A 17,763-nucleotide genomic window follows, 5' to 3' on the forward strand; every position below is an offset into this window, starting at 1 on the left:
CATCATCAAAATGTTGCTTACGAGCTGAGTCTATGAGATTCCTAACTGTACCCTGGAGAATCCTTAAGGGATTCTTGGTTTTTGTGGGACTTTCCAGAAATTTTAATGAATTCATGAGGATATCTGCAGATTCCAAGTGGACACTGAGGGCTTTTTGAGGGATCCTTAGAGTGTATAAATGGTTATGGAGAATTATGTCCAAAATCTGGTAATTCCTAATAAACACTAGGGCGTCCTGTAAATTTTAAGCAGGATAATGTGAATTTCTAGTGGTATTTTTAATATTTCCGGCGAAAGCTTGGGGGCTTTGAAAAGGTTCCCAGAGGAATTTGAGGTGTGCTATTATTATTATTTATCTTTATTAGGAAGATTTTCAGCCCTTGGCTGGTTCATCTCCGTTGAGGTGTGCTAGTGGTAGCCTAATAATAATAAACTTAAAATGTTTTTTCATCGGAGACTTGAGAATTTTCAGCAACATCGCAGCGGAATTCCAAGATATTAACTCCTAGCAAAATCCTTAGCAAGATCCTAAGAACTCTATGCAAGATCCTGCGGATGCTTGGCAAGATGCTTCAGAGCTCAAGCATTTTTCTGTATATTTCTTATGAGAACCTGAAGATTCCTATAAGGTTATTGAGGTTTCATAACAGGATCCTGTAAATTTCAATTGATTTCATAAGGTAGGTGTAAAACATATATCAAGCACAATGAAAAATTATTTCAAGTAAAAATTAAATTCTACTAAATTACAAGTCACATTTATGCATCATCTCATCTTTATGTTTGCCCTTTTGATTGCAGTCAACAGTTCATTATAAAATGTTTTACTTTATCAGAAACATAAATTGAAAAAGCAATTCTAAACTTACCGAATTTTTCAAATTGTACGCATAATTCCAAAAGTTAAACTGATTTTGAACGTTCATTCAATTAAAAAATAAGCTAATGCCGTTTTGCAATACCCAGCGCTTTTGATTCGTAAATACGTCTTTATAAGAAAAAAAAATATTTTTTCGTGTTCTTTCATAGTTTTAAGAAAATATCTAGTTCTTGAATAAAGGTCACTTATGCGATTATTGGTTTTACAAGGGCCTTTCATACAAAAATTAAAGCTTCTAAATATAATTGAAGATGTTGAGGCGTAAAAACGCCACCAGAAAAACGTTTGCCAGATTTAACATTACGGGGCAATAGATTCATAGCATAGTATAACCCTTCGGAAAAATACTTCGAAGTGAACCTTTTCGAAGTCTCAAAGCCTTATGATTCCATAAAAATAATGTATTAACATTGTAAAGATGTTTTCAAAACCAATAATTGAAAAATAAAATTTGAAATATGGGTTCCGATTTTGGCACGGTTCCGTTTTTGGCAACTGAAAATTTAAACTTTGTTGCCAAAAACGGAATCCCACTGTATCTTAATGAAAATACTTTAGCAGTGCTCATTTAACGTTTGAACAGGCATAACATTGCTGTATCTGGCGCACACTGGGGCAGAATCGAAAAAACGCGGAAACAACCTGTAGTTCTTCGGAATGAAGAGATCAAACGTCTATGTCTTCTGCGAAAATGATCCTTTCAATGAGGCCGATGTTTTGAGATGAAGTCTTATTTTTTAGTGTTATTCGCATAAATGACCCATATGCCATTTCGGTCAAATGGCAGTTTAGGTGTATGGTTTCTTCGGCAAAGTTGATCGTTATTTTATGCTGAAAATAATTGCTGAAGACGTCAAATTTCCAAGGCCTACTATTTTTGAATTATTGGCATTTTTCATAAAAATGTGCTTAAAATCGAAATTTTTGAGTTTTGCTTGTAATTTTTCAATTAAAATACCATATATCACCTACGATTATCTCAATTATTAACAAAAAGCAGGTCTGGTGAAAATTCGACGGTAAAAATAATATTTTGTTTGATATTTTTAGTAAAATTTACAAAAAACAGCGATATTGAGTATAGGCCATTCTTGCGATCGGGCAAGTTCGGGCAGCATAAAGACATAAAGCAGGTCTGGTGAAAATTCGATGGTAAAAATAGTATTTTGTTTGATATTTTTAGTAAAATTTTCAAAAAACAGGGATATTGCGTATGAGCCATTCTTGCGATCGGGCAAGTTCGGGCAGGTGTTTTCATCGCCATCCACTTACGAAAGGTCAGAATATTCGTGACTTATTTTTTCAAAAATATGATATTTAATATATTTTTTCTATGTGATCTGGAAGTATGCTAAGTTTATAAAGAGGTTTAAAATTATTTTACTTGACAATGTAATAGTTATCCAATAAAAACAAAAGTTCAACATAATTATGGGCATTCTTGCAGTGTACTGGTACCTGGTAGCTTAATGTACTTATCTATTTGCTTGTATATTTGCTATTCGCAAAAACGCCTTAAGCGCCAGACTCATTATTTCAAAACCATTTCGGTCGAATGGAAGTTTAGGTATATGATATCTTCGGAAAAGTCGATCGTTATCTTAAGCTGCAAACAATTGCTGTAGATGTCACATTTTCAAAGATGGCAATTTGACATCTTCAGCTAAAAATAACGATTGACTTTGCCGAAGAAATGATATATCTAAATTTCAATTCGACCGAAATGGTGTGATATAATGAATCTGGCACTTAGGACCTTTTTGCAAATAGCAAATATACAAGCAATGTAAAAAGCAAATAGCTAAGTACATTTAGCTACCAGTAAACAGCAAGAATGCTCATGATTATGCTGAACTTGTGTTTTTATTGGAAAACTTTTACATTGTCACATAAAATAATTTTTAACCTTTTTATAAACTTAGCATACTTCCAGACCGCATAGAAAAAATATATTAAATATCATATCCTTGAAAAAAATAAGGCATGAATGCTCTGACCTTTCGTAAGTGGATGGCGATGAAAACACCTGCCCGAACTTGCCCGATCGCAAGAATGGCTCATACGCAATAGCCCTGTTTTTTGAAAATTTTACTAAAAATATCAAACAAAATACTATTTTTACCATCGAATTTTCACCAGACCTGCTTTATGTTAATAATTGAGATAATCGTAGGTGATATATGGTATTTTAATTGAAAATTTACAAGCAAAACTCAAAAATTTCGATTTTAAGCACATTTTATGAAAAATGCCAATATTTCAAAAATAGTAGGCCTTGGAAATTTGACGTCTTTAGCAATTATTTTCAGCATGAAATAACGATCAACTTTTCCGAAGAAACCATACACCTAAACTGCCATTTGACCGAAAAGGCATATGGATCATTTATGCGAATAACATTCCGAAGAACTACAGGTTGTTTCCGCGTTTTCGATTCTGCCCCAGTGTGTAGCGCGAAAGATAGCACACACAAATCATGGCTACTATTAGTGATCCTTTATAGAGAGATAAGCGGAAGTACAATGGAATGATTTGGCAACAGACCAGCAGTGCTGATTTTGCTCGGCGTCGAGAATAATATTGTAACACGGACATGACTTCCTCATTGCTATACAGTGTATTTTGTTTCGTTATAGATCTTTGAGCTACATATCAAAACTAATAAACAGCCGAAAAAATCAAAAACTAAAAATCGCATTGACACAAATTCAAAAAAGTAAAACATTTCATATTTTGATTCATGCAAAATTACTTTTACCGAAATAATTTCAAGCGGATTACATTACTCCTCAAGAAAAGTTCAAAACAAACATAACGCATGTTCGTTTGGCTCACACTTTGACAGCTCTCGCTGCTCGATTGGCTCACACTTTGACAGAAATGTCAGCTTCCGCGAATCTCTCTTATAAAGGATTTCTAGCTACTATGTGTTACTGCATATGTATATCCAGTGATGCCTGCAGAGCAGCTCAATTTTTATAGCCGAAGGTTTTCTACTTATACAAAAATCAATAACTAATTACTGAGGCGTCCGATTTGAGTACGGTCTTCGGCAAAGATGTAGCTGACGAATGTATCTACAGTATCAGAATAGCTCTACTCATCAAGAGCATATGGACGAACACTATCACAGATTGAATGAGTTACTTGCTTTTCCCATACTTATTCTCATACAAACATTGAAGGGCTTTTACAGTCTGTTTTCGTCCAAATGAGCTCAAATATTTGTAGGACACTTAAAATTTTATCTAGATTCGAATGAACTGTGTGGAGTAGAAACGATTTTTGAACCACCCTAATATGTACAGTATTGGACAAAACATTTGCAACTTTTTCGATTTTCCATACAAAATGACCAATTTTGGTAAGTTATATCTCAGTTATTTATGAACCAATTTGAAAGAAATTTTTGCAGAACATCAAACATAACTTGAATTTTAACATATACTCTTGAGTGATTTTTCCAATCACAAGTTCAAAAGCAGTAACGGTTTGACTAAAGTGAATTTTTTGACGATTTTTTATAAATGACATAACTAAACATATATAAGGAATAGCTTCATGGTATCTTCAGCAAAGTTGTAGATTTTAACGAGATGAACAAGTTTGCTGAAGACAGTTTTTGTGTAGGTCTATCAGATTTTTAGATAAAAAGTTTTGAATTTTTCGTCGAAAATTACACTTTAGTTAAACCGTTATTACTTATAAACTCGTGATTGGAAAAAAATCACTCAAAAATATATGTTAAAATTCAAGTTATATCTGATGTTTTGTAAAAATTTCATTAGAATAGGTCCATAAATAACTGAGATCTAGCTTACCAAAGTTGGTCATTTTTTATGGAAAATCGAAAAAGTTGCAAATGTTTTGTCCAATACTGTATACATCAAACTATTGATTCAGTTCAGACACACTACTTGAAAAATTGTAGAGCCGTTCAATTTCTAAAAATCCCCTACCATTGCAGCGTGACGTTTTTTTTTTTTTTTTTTTTTTTTTTTTTTTTTTAATTTCTTTATTAGTATCATTCCAAACATTACATTCATCTTATATCTAGGTGTTCTGTGTTATTAGACAACACTATCATCCTAATTTGGTAAAACAAATTTAAGATTTAATTAACATTTCGTTAATAACATATTACATTTCATTTGCCGTAGCAGTTCAGTTTTTTTTTTACAGCTGAGTTGATTTCACCTGCTTATAAGAGAAAAAAAAAGTTTTTAATATACTTAACCTAACTTAACCTAAACATATAACGCATTAATCGTGGCAATAGAAGATTGTAACGATTTTTGCCTGAAATTATTAATGATTGTATTTGACATTTGTTCCAATGTTTCAACATTGGATATTCTATGTAACTCATTGGTATTATACCAGGGAGGAAGCCTCAGAATCATTTTCAAAATTTTATTTTGAATTCTCTGCAGAGCTTTCTTCCTGGTATTACAACAGCTAGTCCATATTGGTACAGCATACAACATGGCTGGCCTGAAAATTTGTTTGAATATCAAAAGCTTGTTCTTAAGACAAAGTTTTGATTTTCTATTAATAAGGGGATAGAGACATTTTACATATTTATTACATTCGGCTTGAATACCCTCAATGTGATTTTTGAAAGTTAAATTCTTATCTAGCATGAGCCCTAGACACTTAACTTCATCTGACCAATTTATTGGAACCCCTCTCATCGTGACAACATGTCTACTTGAAGGTTTCAAATAAAGAGCTTTTGGTTTATGAGGGAATATTATTAGTTGAGTTTTGGAAGCATTAGGAGAAATTTTCCATTTTTGCAAGTATGAAGAAAAAATATCCAATCTTTTTTGCAATCGACTACAGATGACACGCAGGCTTCGTCCTTTGGCGGAGAGGCCTGTGTCATCCGCAAATAAAGATTTTTGACATCCCTGAGGTAGCTCAGGTAAGTCAGATGTGAAAATATTGTATAATATTGGTCCCAAAATGCTGCCTTGAGGAACACCAGCTCTTACAGGAAGTCTTTCAGATCTGGAGTTCTGATAATTAACCTGAAGTGTACGATTTGACAGATAACTTTGAATTATTCTAACAATGTATGTTGGAAAATTAAAGTTTTTTAATTTTACAATCAAACCTTCATGCCAAACACTGTCGAATGCTTTTTCTATGTCTAGAAGATCAAGACCAGTAGAATAGCCTTCAGATTTGTTGGAACGGATCAAATTTGTTACACGTAAAAGTTGATGAGTGGTCGAATGTCCATGGCGGAATCCGAACTGTTCATTGGCAAAAATTGAATTTTCGTTGATGTGGGCCATCATTCTGTTCAAAATAACCTTTTCAAAAAGTTTACTGATGGAGGAAAGCAAACTGATTGGACGATAGCTAGAAGCTTCTGCAGGATTTTTGTCTGGTTTTAAAATTGGAACAACCTTAGCATTTTTCCATTTGTCAGGAAAATATGCTAATTGAAAACATTTGTTAAATATATCAACTAAAAATGATAAGCTACTTTCTGGAAGTTTCTTGATGAGGATGTAGAAAATTCCATCATCGCCAGGAGCTTTCATGTTTTTGAATTTTTTTTATAATAGTTCTCACTTCTTCCAAATCAGTCTCCCAGGAATTTTCGAAAACGTTCTCTTGATTGAGAATATTTTCGAACTCCTGAGTAACTTCATTTTCAATTGGACTTGTTGCATTATGTAGTTATTGAACGCCACATCAGAATGTAATTTGTCAACGATCCTTTTGTACGTCATTCATTACGCGCGCATTCCTCTCCATTGACTAGTTTTCCATTCATTCTGTATCCGAGTGCGTATCAGTAAGAACGTTTAATAAAGCTAGTTTGTAAACCGTTTCCCGAAATATTTTATTTGATGACCAAATAAAACATGGTGTCAGAAGTTGTGGACTAAAAGTGTATTCCGGCGTCATTTGTAAATCGCGGAGGGTGTTAGTGGAAAAGTTCAGTTCGAGCGGTGGAAAAATCATTTGCAGCAAGGATTGTTAGAAATTGTGCGGTGAAAAGCAAACTTGTTGGGTCTTGTCGTGCGCCATATTTTTTCTGTCGTGTCGGATTTGAGTGATTTCCCGGAAGTGTTAACAAACTCAAAGAAAATGGATGCAGATCAGTTTTCTCGTTTTATGGACATGCAACGGCAGGCGATGCAGGCCCTGATTGGTTCAATGCGGGACGTGCAGTTAAAGCAGCCAGCGCCACCTGTGATGGGAGGTTCAGCCGCATCATCCGTTCCTCTCCCGCCCCCGTTGGAGTTAGAGGGGGATATGGAACAAAACTTTAATTTTTTCGAAGAGAATTGGAAAACCTATGCTAGTGCGGTTGGCATGGATGCGTGGCCGGTAGAGCAAAACAAGCAGAAAACGAGTATTTTGCTATCGGTTGTTGGAAAAGACGCGTTGAAGAAATATTTCAACTTCGAGTTGAATAATGCTCAGCAGAACGACCCGGACCTCGCTCTGGCAGCGATTAAGCTCAAAGTAGTGCGGGATCGGAACAAGTTCGTCGATTGGTTTGATTTTTTTTCGCTGGAGCAAAGCCCCGCGGAGAGTATTGACAATTATTTGTGCCGTGTGAAATCGCTTGCTAAACTGTGTAAATTCGGTGATTTGGAAGAGGATATGATCAAATACAAGCTTGCTACCTCGATCAAGTGGATGAAGCTTCGATCTAAGTTAATCACAACCCAAAACTTGACGGAAGCACACGCCGTGGATTTGTGTCGTGCCGAAGAAATCACCGAGAGGCATCCGGTAACAGTGGGTCATGCAAGCGCAGAAGTGAACATGGTGAAGAAAAGCAAAATGAGATGTAAATTCTGTGGCAGCAAGCATGACTTTTCCAAAGGTGCTTGTCCGGCACTTGGGAAAAAATGCAATCGTTGTGGTGGGAAGAATCACTTTGAAAAAGTGTGCAAGGCAGAGCGAAAGAAGAAATTGAAGAAGAAGCTCCGAGTGAAGAAAGTGCGTGAGGATGCCAGCTCTGATAGTGAATCTTCGGAGAGCAGCGACAGTGAAAATTCCGAGTCGTCCGCTAGTGAGAGTTTGTCCATCGGAAAAATCGTTGATAAGTCTGGTGGGGGTGGCCATGTAACCGCCGATTTGGAGCTGAAGCTGGCTGGTCAGTGGCAGTCAGTAAAATGCGAATTGGATACAGGTGCAAACACAAGCCTCGTTGGACGAAACTGGCTGGAGACCATGATTGGACGTGACAAGTTTGAACTCAAACCATCAGCATACCGTCTTCAAGGTTTCGGCGGCAGCAACATTCCAGTAATTGGGCAAGTAAAACTTCCATGTCGGAGAAAAGGCCGTAAGTACAACCTTGTTTTACAAGTAGTGGATGTCAAACATGGACCACTTCTCTCAGCAAACGTTTGCCGAATTCTTGGTTTCGTAAAATTCTGTAACTCGGTCAGTTTCATTGCACCGAAAACGGAACAAGAACTGCTGAACGTGTACCGTGTGAAAGCGCAGGAGATCATTAAGCAGCACGAGGACGTTTTCCACGGTATCGGTAAATTTGCTGGTGCTGTAACTTTGGAAATCCGACCAGATGTTCCACCTTCAATTCAGCCACCTCGGAGAGTGCCGATTGCGCTGAGGGAGAAACTTAAAGTAGAGTTGCGCAATCTGGAGCGTGATGGGCTGATTGTGAAGGAGAATCAGCATACCGACTGGGTCAGTAATATCGTGTTGGTGAAACGTAAGGAACAAAAGTCGGAATCGATCCGTATCTGTCTCGATCCAATCCCGTTGAATGTAGCGCTCAAACGTCCGCATATGCAGTTCACCACCATCGATGAAATCTTGCCGGAATTGGGAAAGGCGAAGGTGTTTTCAACAGCGGATGTTCGTAAAGGTTTCTGGCATGTGCTGTTGGACGAGAAAAGTAGCCGATTGACAACGTTTTGGACTCCGTTTGGCCGGTATCGGTGGACTCGTCTACCATTTGGGATCGCTCCAGCTCCGGACATTTTCCAAATGAACGAATGCAACGTAAAGTTGAATATCAGCAAGCTCAAGTTGTGTGAAACGTCGGTAAAGTTCTACGGACACATGCTGACAGACAAAGGAATTCAACCAGACGAGGGTAAGATTGCAGCCATAAAGAATTTTCCGCGGCCGACAGATCGAAAGCAACTTCAGAGGTTTGTCGGCATGGTAAATTACCTCAGTCGTTTCATACCCAATCTCAGCGCTAACTTCACCATTCTCCGGCGGCTGATTTCGGAAAAAGAAGATTGGGTATGGTCGGAAAAGGAAGATGAAGAATTTGATCGTGTAAAAAGGCTAGTAGCAGACACTAAGACGTTGCAACTAAACGAGATCATCGTAGAGACAGAGTCGGACCCTTCGTTGCAGCAGATCATGCAATTTATTCAAAATGGCTGGCCGTCATCGGTAAACCAAGTCCCAGACTGCGCAAAAATGTTTTTTAAGTACAGACACGAACTAAGCACGCAAGAAGGAATCATCTATCGTAACGACAGAATTGTGGTACCTTATTCGCTACGTCGGAAATTAACAGAAAAAGTTCATGTTAGCCACAATGGAATAGAAGCGACCTTAAAGTTGGCACGCGCCAATCTTTTCTGGCCTGGCATGAGTGCCCAGATTAAGGAAGTCGTCACAAAATGCAGCATCTGTGCTAAATTTCAGCCATCTCAAGCTCCAGCCCCGATGCAAAGCCACCCTATTCCGGTTTATCCATTTCAGTTGGTGTCAATGGACGTGTTCTTCGCAGACTACCAAGGAAAGAGCTGCAAATTTCTTGTTACCGTTGACCACTATTCGGATTTTTTCGAAGTTGACCTGCTGAAAGATTTAACGCCGAAGTCGACGATTGCTGCATGCAAATCCAACTTTTCGCGATACGGAAAACCTCAACAAGTTATTTCGGACAACGGAACAAATTTTATCAACAGAGAATGGAGACAATTTGCAAGAGACTGGGATTTCTGCCATTCAACATCGGCTCCCCATCATCAGCAAGCTAACGGAAAAGCTGAAGCAGCCGTGAAAATAGCGAAAAGATTATTGAAGAAGGCAGAGGAAGCTGAAAGCGATTTTTGGTACGCATTATTGCATTGGAGAAACGTGCCGAATAAAGTTGGTTCCAGCCCGGCAGTACGGCTGTTTTCAAGAAACACTCGCTGTGGCATACCGATGTCTACAGATGGTCTAAAGCGAAAACTTGTAACTGGAGTACCAGAAGCAATTGAAGAAAGAAGAAGAAAAGCAAAGTTCCAGTACGATCGAAAAACCAGAAATCTTCCGCAGTTGGAAACAGGATCCGCAGTCTATGTACCACTAAACCCAGAAGTCACCAAGAAGTGGACACCTGCGAGAGTCAGTAACAAGTTGAATGAGCGGTCGTATGTTGTAGACGTACATGGTGCACAATATCGACGTGATCTAGTGCACTTGAAACCACGTAATGAACCTGAAACGCCTGAAGTGAGTACCAATCCAGCTATTGCTTCAAACGTCGAAGCAACTGTTCCAGAAAGGTCGAGTAGTGATTTGCAGTTGCCGATACCTAATGACGAGGTGGATACGAACGTACCTACTACCATTACTCCGGAACTGATCTCAACACTGAAGCCGTCAAAGACTACGAGAATTTCCAGATCATCTTGTGATCCAATGATCGAGGAGGGTAAAAATGTTAGATCTAAGAGAAATGTCAAATTACCAGTTCGTTTCAAAGATTACTGTCTTGAATAATTTCTTTTTTATAAAACAGGGAGGATGTTGCATTATGTAGTTATTGAACGCCACATCAGAATGTAATTTGTCAACGATCCTTTTGTACGTCATTCATTACGCGCGCATTCCTCTCCATTGACTAGTTTTCCATTCATTCTGTATCCGAGTGCGTATCAGTAAGAACGTTTAATAAAGCTAGTTTGTAAACCGTTTCCCGAAATATTTTATTTGATGACCAAATAAAACAGGACTAGTAAGTCCTAAATTAAAATTGTGCGCACTTTCAAACTGCATAGCAAGTTTTTGAGCTTTTTCGCAATTAGTTAGTAATAATTTGTTTTCCTCTTTCAATGCCGGTATTGGCTTCTGAGGTTTTTTCAAGATTTTCGATAATTTCCAAAAGGGCTTAGAGCCAGGGTCCAATTGCGAAATTTTATTTTCAAAATTTTTGTTTCCTAATTGAGCAAAACGTTTCTTGATTTCTTTCTGCAAATCCTGCCATATAATTTTCATTGCAGGATCGCGAGTGCGTTGAAATTGCCTTCTCCTCACGTTTTTAAGACGGATCAAGAGTTTAAGATCATCGTCTATAATCACGGATTCAAATTTTACTTCACATTTTGGAATTGCAATGCTCCGGGCTTCAACAATGGAATTTGTTAAAGTTTCAAGAGCATTGTCAATATCAAGTTTAGTTTCTAAAGAAATGTTAACATCAAGATTAGAGTCAACATACGTTTTATATATATATTCCAGTCGGCTCGTAAATAATTGAAAGTGGAGCTGATAGGATTGAGAATCGCTTCTTGGGATATTTGAAATGTAACAGGGACATGATCAGAATCAAAATCAGCATGAGTAATCAGTTGGCTACAAAGATGACTAGAGTCGGTTAAGACCAAATCAATCGTAGATGGATTTCTAGAAGAGGAAAAACATGTGGGGCTATCAGGGTATTGAATTGAGAAATATCCTGAAGAGCACTCATCAAATAAAATTCTGCCGTTGGAATTACTTTGAGAATTATTCCATGACCGATGTTTGGCATTAAAGTCACCAATGACAAAAAATTTTGACTTATTGCGAGTCAATTTTCGCAAGTCAGTTTGGAGCAAATTAACTTGCTGCCCAGAGCATTGAAAAGGCAAATAGGCAGCTATGAAAGTATATTTACCAAACTGTGTTTCAACAGAAACACCTAAAGTTTCAAAAACTTTAGTTTCAAATGATGAAAACAGTTGATGTTTTATTCGCCTATGAATGATGATTGCAACTCCCCCACATGCCCCATCAAGTCGATCATTACGATAAACAAAAAAGTTAGGATCTCTTCTGAGTTTAGATCCAGGTTTTAAATACGTTTCGGTAATAACTGCTATATGCACATTATTAACCGTAAGAAAATTAAACAGCTCGTCCTCTTTACCATTCAGAGAACGAGCATTCCAATTTAAAATATTTAAATTATTATTTGGATCCATTAGAAAAACGTAATCCAATAACAATTTGATTTGTAAATTTTACACCTACTTGGACTGCTTCAGTCATAGTGGTGGCTTTGAACATTGCATCAATCATTAGATTCAATTGTTCAGTTAGAAAATTAAAATCAGAGGCAGACATGTCATGTGATTTCCCATTGGAATTTCCGGTAGACGAAGAAGCGGAATTACCTGTGGCGGTAGGGTTTTTTCCATTTGATTTGAAACAAGTAGAATGGGTACCCATGGATCGAACAGGGGAGGAGTTCAAATTTCCTGCTATGATATCGGCAAAGGATTTACCGTGGGTAGATACATTCGAAATTGAAAGATTCGAACGGCTACCCGACGGATTAAAATTTGTTTGAGAATGAGCATGATTATGATCTTCCTGATGGGTATGATTCGTGATCAAGCGATCGTTAACTGAAAAATGAGCATTGTTCGATACTCTACCAGGCAAATTCCGGAAACGACCGTTATCGTAACGGATATTATCTTTCATCTGCCTGGCACGAGCCTCAATGACCCTTTTGCGTGAAGGACAATTCCAAAAATTGGACTTATGGTTAGCCCCGCAATTACAGCATATGAATTTGGTGGTATCTTCCTTCACTGGACAGTCGTCCTTAGCGTGAGAAGAACCTCCGCAAATCATGCATTTAGCATCCATGCGACAATTTTTTGTACCATGACCCCACTTTTGGCACCGACGGCACTGAGTGGGGTTCTGGTAATTTCCTCCAGGTTTCTGGAAATGTTCCCACGTCACACGGACATCGAACATAATTCTTGCTTTTTCTAAAGCTTTGATATTATTTAGTTCTTTTTTGTTGAAGTGAACTAAATAATATTCTTGAGAAAGCCCTTTCCGAACAATGCCAGATTGGGTTCTCTTTTTCATAATGATTACTTGGACTGGGGAAAATCCAAGTAAATCATTTATTCCATTTTTGATCTCTTCAGGTGATTTATAGTCACTTGAGAGACCTTTCAAGACAACTTTGAACAAACGTTCAGTTTTGTCGTCATAAGTAAAAAAATTGTGCTTCTTCTCTTCAAGATGTCTAAGAAGAAGTTCACGATCTTTAATAGTTTCCGGCAAAACGCGACAGTCTCCTTTCTTTGCGATTTGGAAGGAAACCTTGATTCCCCTAATGGAGTTTAAGATCTCCTGCCTAAATCCTCCAAATTCGGAACAACTGACCACGATAGGCGGCACTCTTTGCTTCCTCACTTGAATCAAAGAGCCTGGGCTAGAGGCTGCTTCGATTTGGTGTTCGGAAAATTTGTCTAGAGCATCGAACTGATTGCTCATTTCGATACAATTATTCATTTCACCCTTGGAAGAAACTTCGCATTCCGGGGAAGCGCCCTTTCTTCCATTCTTGCCACGTGTAGTGACAGTTTTAAAACCCACTTTTTTGGAAGGAAGTAGTGAATTCAGAGATTCACCCTTCCTTTTGTTAGTTGTTGATACCATGTTTAGTTAATAAACGAGAAAGACGTGACCTTCGAGAGGTTTTTTCCCTAGACGGTGTCCAAGAAGGATTACCACCGCTAGCTTTCGCCAACGGGTCCAACGAAAAATCGAAGGCACGGGTCCAAACAAGGATCGTAAAGGGATCAATAGTAGAAAAAATAGTACTGAAAAGTACTGTTTAAGTAGCACTGAAAAGTACCGTTTATAATTTTAGCACTGAAAAGTACTGTTTGTGTAGCACTAAAAAGTAGTGTTTTATTGCTTTAGGTAGTTTTTAAGAAAACTTCCAAGAGCAGAGAGAATTCGTGTACGCACAGCACGAAGGTACGATGCGCACTGATTGCAGCGTGACGTAATTTATGTACGTTTCTACAACAAATGTGATAAAGTAATAACATATTTTTATTATATGAATAATTATTAATATCAAGGAAATAATTGCATAGGGTGCTTACCGTTTTCTGCTTCTTGGTTTCCTTTCTTTCCTCACTCATTTTCGTTCTGCTAAATGCTGATAATCACAACTGAGTCTAGTCACTTGTAACTTCCGGTAGAAATTATGCTTCAGTGCCTATCGATCACCACGTAGCAAGCTGGAGATCGTCACGAGTGCTAGTTACTCACACAGAACGTATGTTGTTGAAAAAACAGTATTGCACAAATTCCCTCTAGCACATTGAGCAACGAAATGGGGAAATAATCGCACGCGAAAACACTTACTATCGTCACAATCAAGCTAACCCGCGTAGCTGGGATTCTCTGGGCATCTGGAAAAAGAGGTTTTACACGTAAACGACCGGGTTGCAAACCGCGATCCGATCCGAACCGAAACCGATGCAGCGACAAAACGTAAACAAATCTCGAAAAGTCAAATGTCAATGTGAAAATTTCTCAATTCTAGCGTAACTTCTTGAAAGATTCTCGTTTCATGCTAACCCGCTCAGCTTGTGACATACCAGTCAATTAATACTCAGCACAATAATGGTACTTGTTTCACGTTATTTAATGCATAATAACAAAAAATAAACCAATGTTACTTTAAGCCTCTACTATGAGAAAAAGTGGTCGTAAATGTGATCGGAGATAAGATGTTTCCAAGGATGTTTTTGTATGTAACGCGAGACTCATGTCGTTTTTGTTTGCAGCGGACACAAAATTATGCGTTGCGGCACAAAACGACAGTGTGAAGCTTAATGTGAAGTAATGGATGCGATAGAAGTAGGGGTAGAGGAGGATAAATGAACATGTTCTCTAAGGATTAAAAATGAATGATGGAATTTTTATATCGTTTTCGATAGCAAAACGGTTTATTTGATTTTTTAACCTCTAGCTGTCATCTGGCTCAGACCTATCGGTCCAATGGGAATATATGATATATATTCTCATTGCTATCGGTCCATAAAGCCATAATTTTGGTTGCAAATTGCGAATGTGTTCAATGGCACCGAATTAGAATCGATTTTTCAACAATCGATGGGGTTAGAAGCAATGGGGTGTAATAAGGGCCCATTCACATATTTCCTAACGCTGAAGGGGGTGGGTGGGTGTCTTGAAGATGTTACAGGTCATACAAAATTCGGAAAAAAAAATCTTACAAAATGTGTTATGAGGGGGTGGGTGGGTGTTAAAAATAGTATAGAATAATTCTGGTGATTATGTAAAATTATTGTGGGCTATGTTTGTTGAAATCATACACGCTGTGAACTAGACTATCGAAATACATACATTTTGCCTCATGAAAGTTGGAACGGTTATAAGGCTATCCATGAGGACTTTCCGCGATATGACTGACAGTAAAAGCTGTGGTAAAAGTGTAAATGCAACCGAAACGGAAGGGTAAACAAAACATGCAAGTGTTATCAGAGCTTAACATTTCCCTTTGTAATCGAACGGTCACTCCGACCGCGAAACGTCAAAATCTCATGATTGTAGTATAAGAGATTGAGCCATAATGAAAATGAAAAAAAGCAAGCATAAGCTTTTATATGACACAGTCTTCCACGTCATGCGACTGTTCATTGGTTGATCGACTGAACCAATCAACAGACAGTTGTCAAGGATGAACGGGAAAGCAAAAGTATAAAAGGGCACCGCCTGATGCGGTCACATCAATTTATCGACGATAGTTGAAGCGGACGGACGAAAAGGAGCAGCAGCAGCAGCGGAACAACAGTGGAGAAAGCTACTCCGCTCCGACGATGAGCAAGCGGGTGGCACCGCCCTCTGTTCGTCGGAGCCAGTGATGCCACATACACAGATTTATCTCTAATTACACAGATTTTTTCTTGTTCTTGCCTACAGATATCTGTGATCACAGATCACAGAATTTTGAGTTCAAGAAGATTTTTAAGATTTTAGGATATAACACGAGTTTAGGTCATAGATGTGGAAAGATATAAAAAAGAAATGCCATTACTATGTTTAATTTTCTAAAATTCTAAAGTATTTCAAATATTTCGAAACAATTGTTCATCTGTTTCTCACTTTTAGTAGAGTAAGTTCAAATTTAAAATTGTTGACATGCCAAGAACACCCAACATACGTTTGCAAATGTTCTTTTTGATCTAAAAAGTTGAAATTTTAAATTTTTGTGCAACACAGATTTTTACCAAGATTTTTGTAGGTCGGCTAAAGATAAAAAAGATTTTTTCAACTCAAAACACAGATGAGATTCGAAAAAAATGTGTCAACACTGGTCGGAGCGTCGAGAAATAGCAGAGCAGCAATCGGCGCCCAGTGTCTTCCTCACTGCGGCCGTCGAAAGAAGCGGATTTAATAGAAATATTGCTGCTCTGGTCACGACAATGATAAACAAAAAACCAGCTGATCGCAGCTGTCTTATGGATTGCCTTATTGCAATACGAACGCTTTATGTACACTCAGAAATAAAAATATTCACAGAATTACTAAAGTTTATGTATTAATGACTATTTTCTATCTGCCTCTCTTATTCTGATGTGAATTTCTAGACTAAATTTCAATTCACCTGGGTTGAAGCTTAGCGATGCTGCAACCCAGGCGAATTGACAAATAGGAATAAAATTCCCGCAGAATGAAAAAGAGGCAGATAGAAAATAGTCATAAATTACTGAAATTTAGTTATTCTGTGACTAGCCGTGTTTCTGAGTGATACTGCTTCGCGCTAGAAAATGGGTTAACCAACGTGCGAAGGTGCGAAGTTCGATTTTTGACAAACTTCGCCGCGTCGCAAGTCGATTCTCATAGTGCGCATAATGCACACGGCGTAGGGCATAGATGCGCACTATAGCGATTAGCGAAGTGACTCACGACGCGGCAAAGTTAGTCAAAAATCGAACTTCGCACGTTGGTTCATACATTTTTAGTCGCGAAGCAGTATATCGTTTTAGCAACAGCTCACATCAAGGCGTCGGGGCCGATTTATTTACGTTTCTTCTAGCGCTACATTTGGAAGGAGCTTATTCAACAATGGCGCTGGTGGCATTGCAACAAAGTTTTTAATTTTCGCATGTAAATTGAAATCGGCAGGCAGGGAAGATAGTTTTCATCTACAGGTAACATAAAACATGTAAACTGGGTAGAAACATGCGCTGAATGAGACGGGAACGTCATCGCCAACAAAAATGTGACCAGCGCCATTCAGATATCATGCTAGTTTTTGAACAACAACAATGAGCGGCCCGCCAGAAAACGTCACTTAAACGTCTCGTAAAATGGCTTATAGGCGCGTGGTGTGTTTTTTTTTGTAATCTAACAGTAACTTAAAGATCACTTGAATTTATATTAATCTCATTTTAAATTTTCTGAACAATAACACTGCGGAACACGGTTTTGTCTCAAGCACCAAAATACCGCTATTTACTAAATTAAGTGTTACTGAGTCCTTTGCCGTTTTCAGAAACTGCAGTACTTTTCAATTGGCCACAGTTCGGGGGGTTGAGATTCTTCGGCACGAAATTGACCTTCTTAGCTGTGTATCACTCCAAAACCTGTTTCGAGTAATGTCACGAGGCCGAATCGGGCCAAAAATCGTAGGACCATCGTGTGACCTCAGAAGAGGAAGTAGACGCTTTTGGAGGCATTTCTTAAGGTACACCTGTCCATTTCTAACGTCCTCAGGGACATCGAATGTAAGGTACCGTGGGGCAAGTGGGTAATGGATTTCGCATGGTAGTTGAGATTCTTCAAATCCTAGAGACTTTAAATTAAAACAAATGAGG

The 17,763-nt window shown here is 38.1% G+C and overlaps 1 protein-coding gene across 1 annotated transcript in view; it reads right to left on the reverse strand.

Moving 5' to 3' along the window:
• Window positions 1-14,441, reverse strand: part of LOC5566724 (bifunctional 3'-phosphoadenosine 5'-phosphosulfate synthase) — a 65,255-nt gene extending 50,814 nt beyond the window's left edge. Inside the window, exon 1 of the mRNA XM_021850191.1 lies at window positions 14,020-14,441. Within this exon, the coding sequence (XP_021705883.1) occupies window positions 14,020-14,058 (39 nt within the window). The 5' untranslated portion in view covers window positions 14,059-14,441. The remainder of the gene's footprint in view (window positions 1-14,019) is intronic.
• Between the last annotated feature and the right edge of the window lie 3,322 nt (window positions 14,442-17,763).

Source organism: Aedes aegypti, chromosome 3 (assembly GCF_002204515.2).
Source record: "Aedes aegypti strain LVP_AGWG chromosome 3, AaegL5.0 Primary Assembly, whole genome shotgun sequence".
Lineage (NCBI taxonomy): Eukaryota > Metazoa > Arthropoda > Insecta > Diptera > Culicidae > Aedes > Aedes aegypti.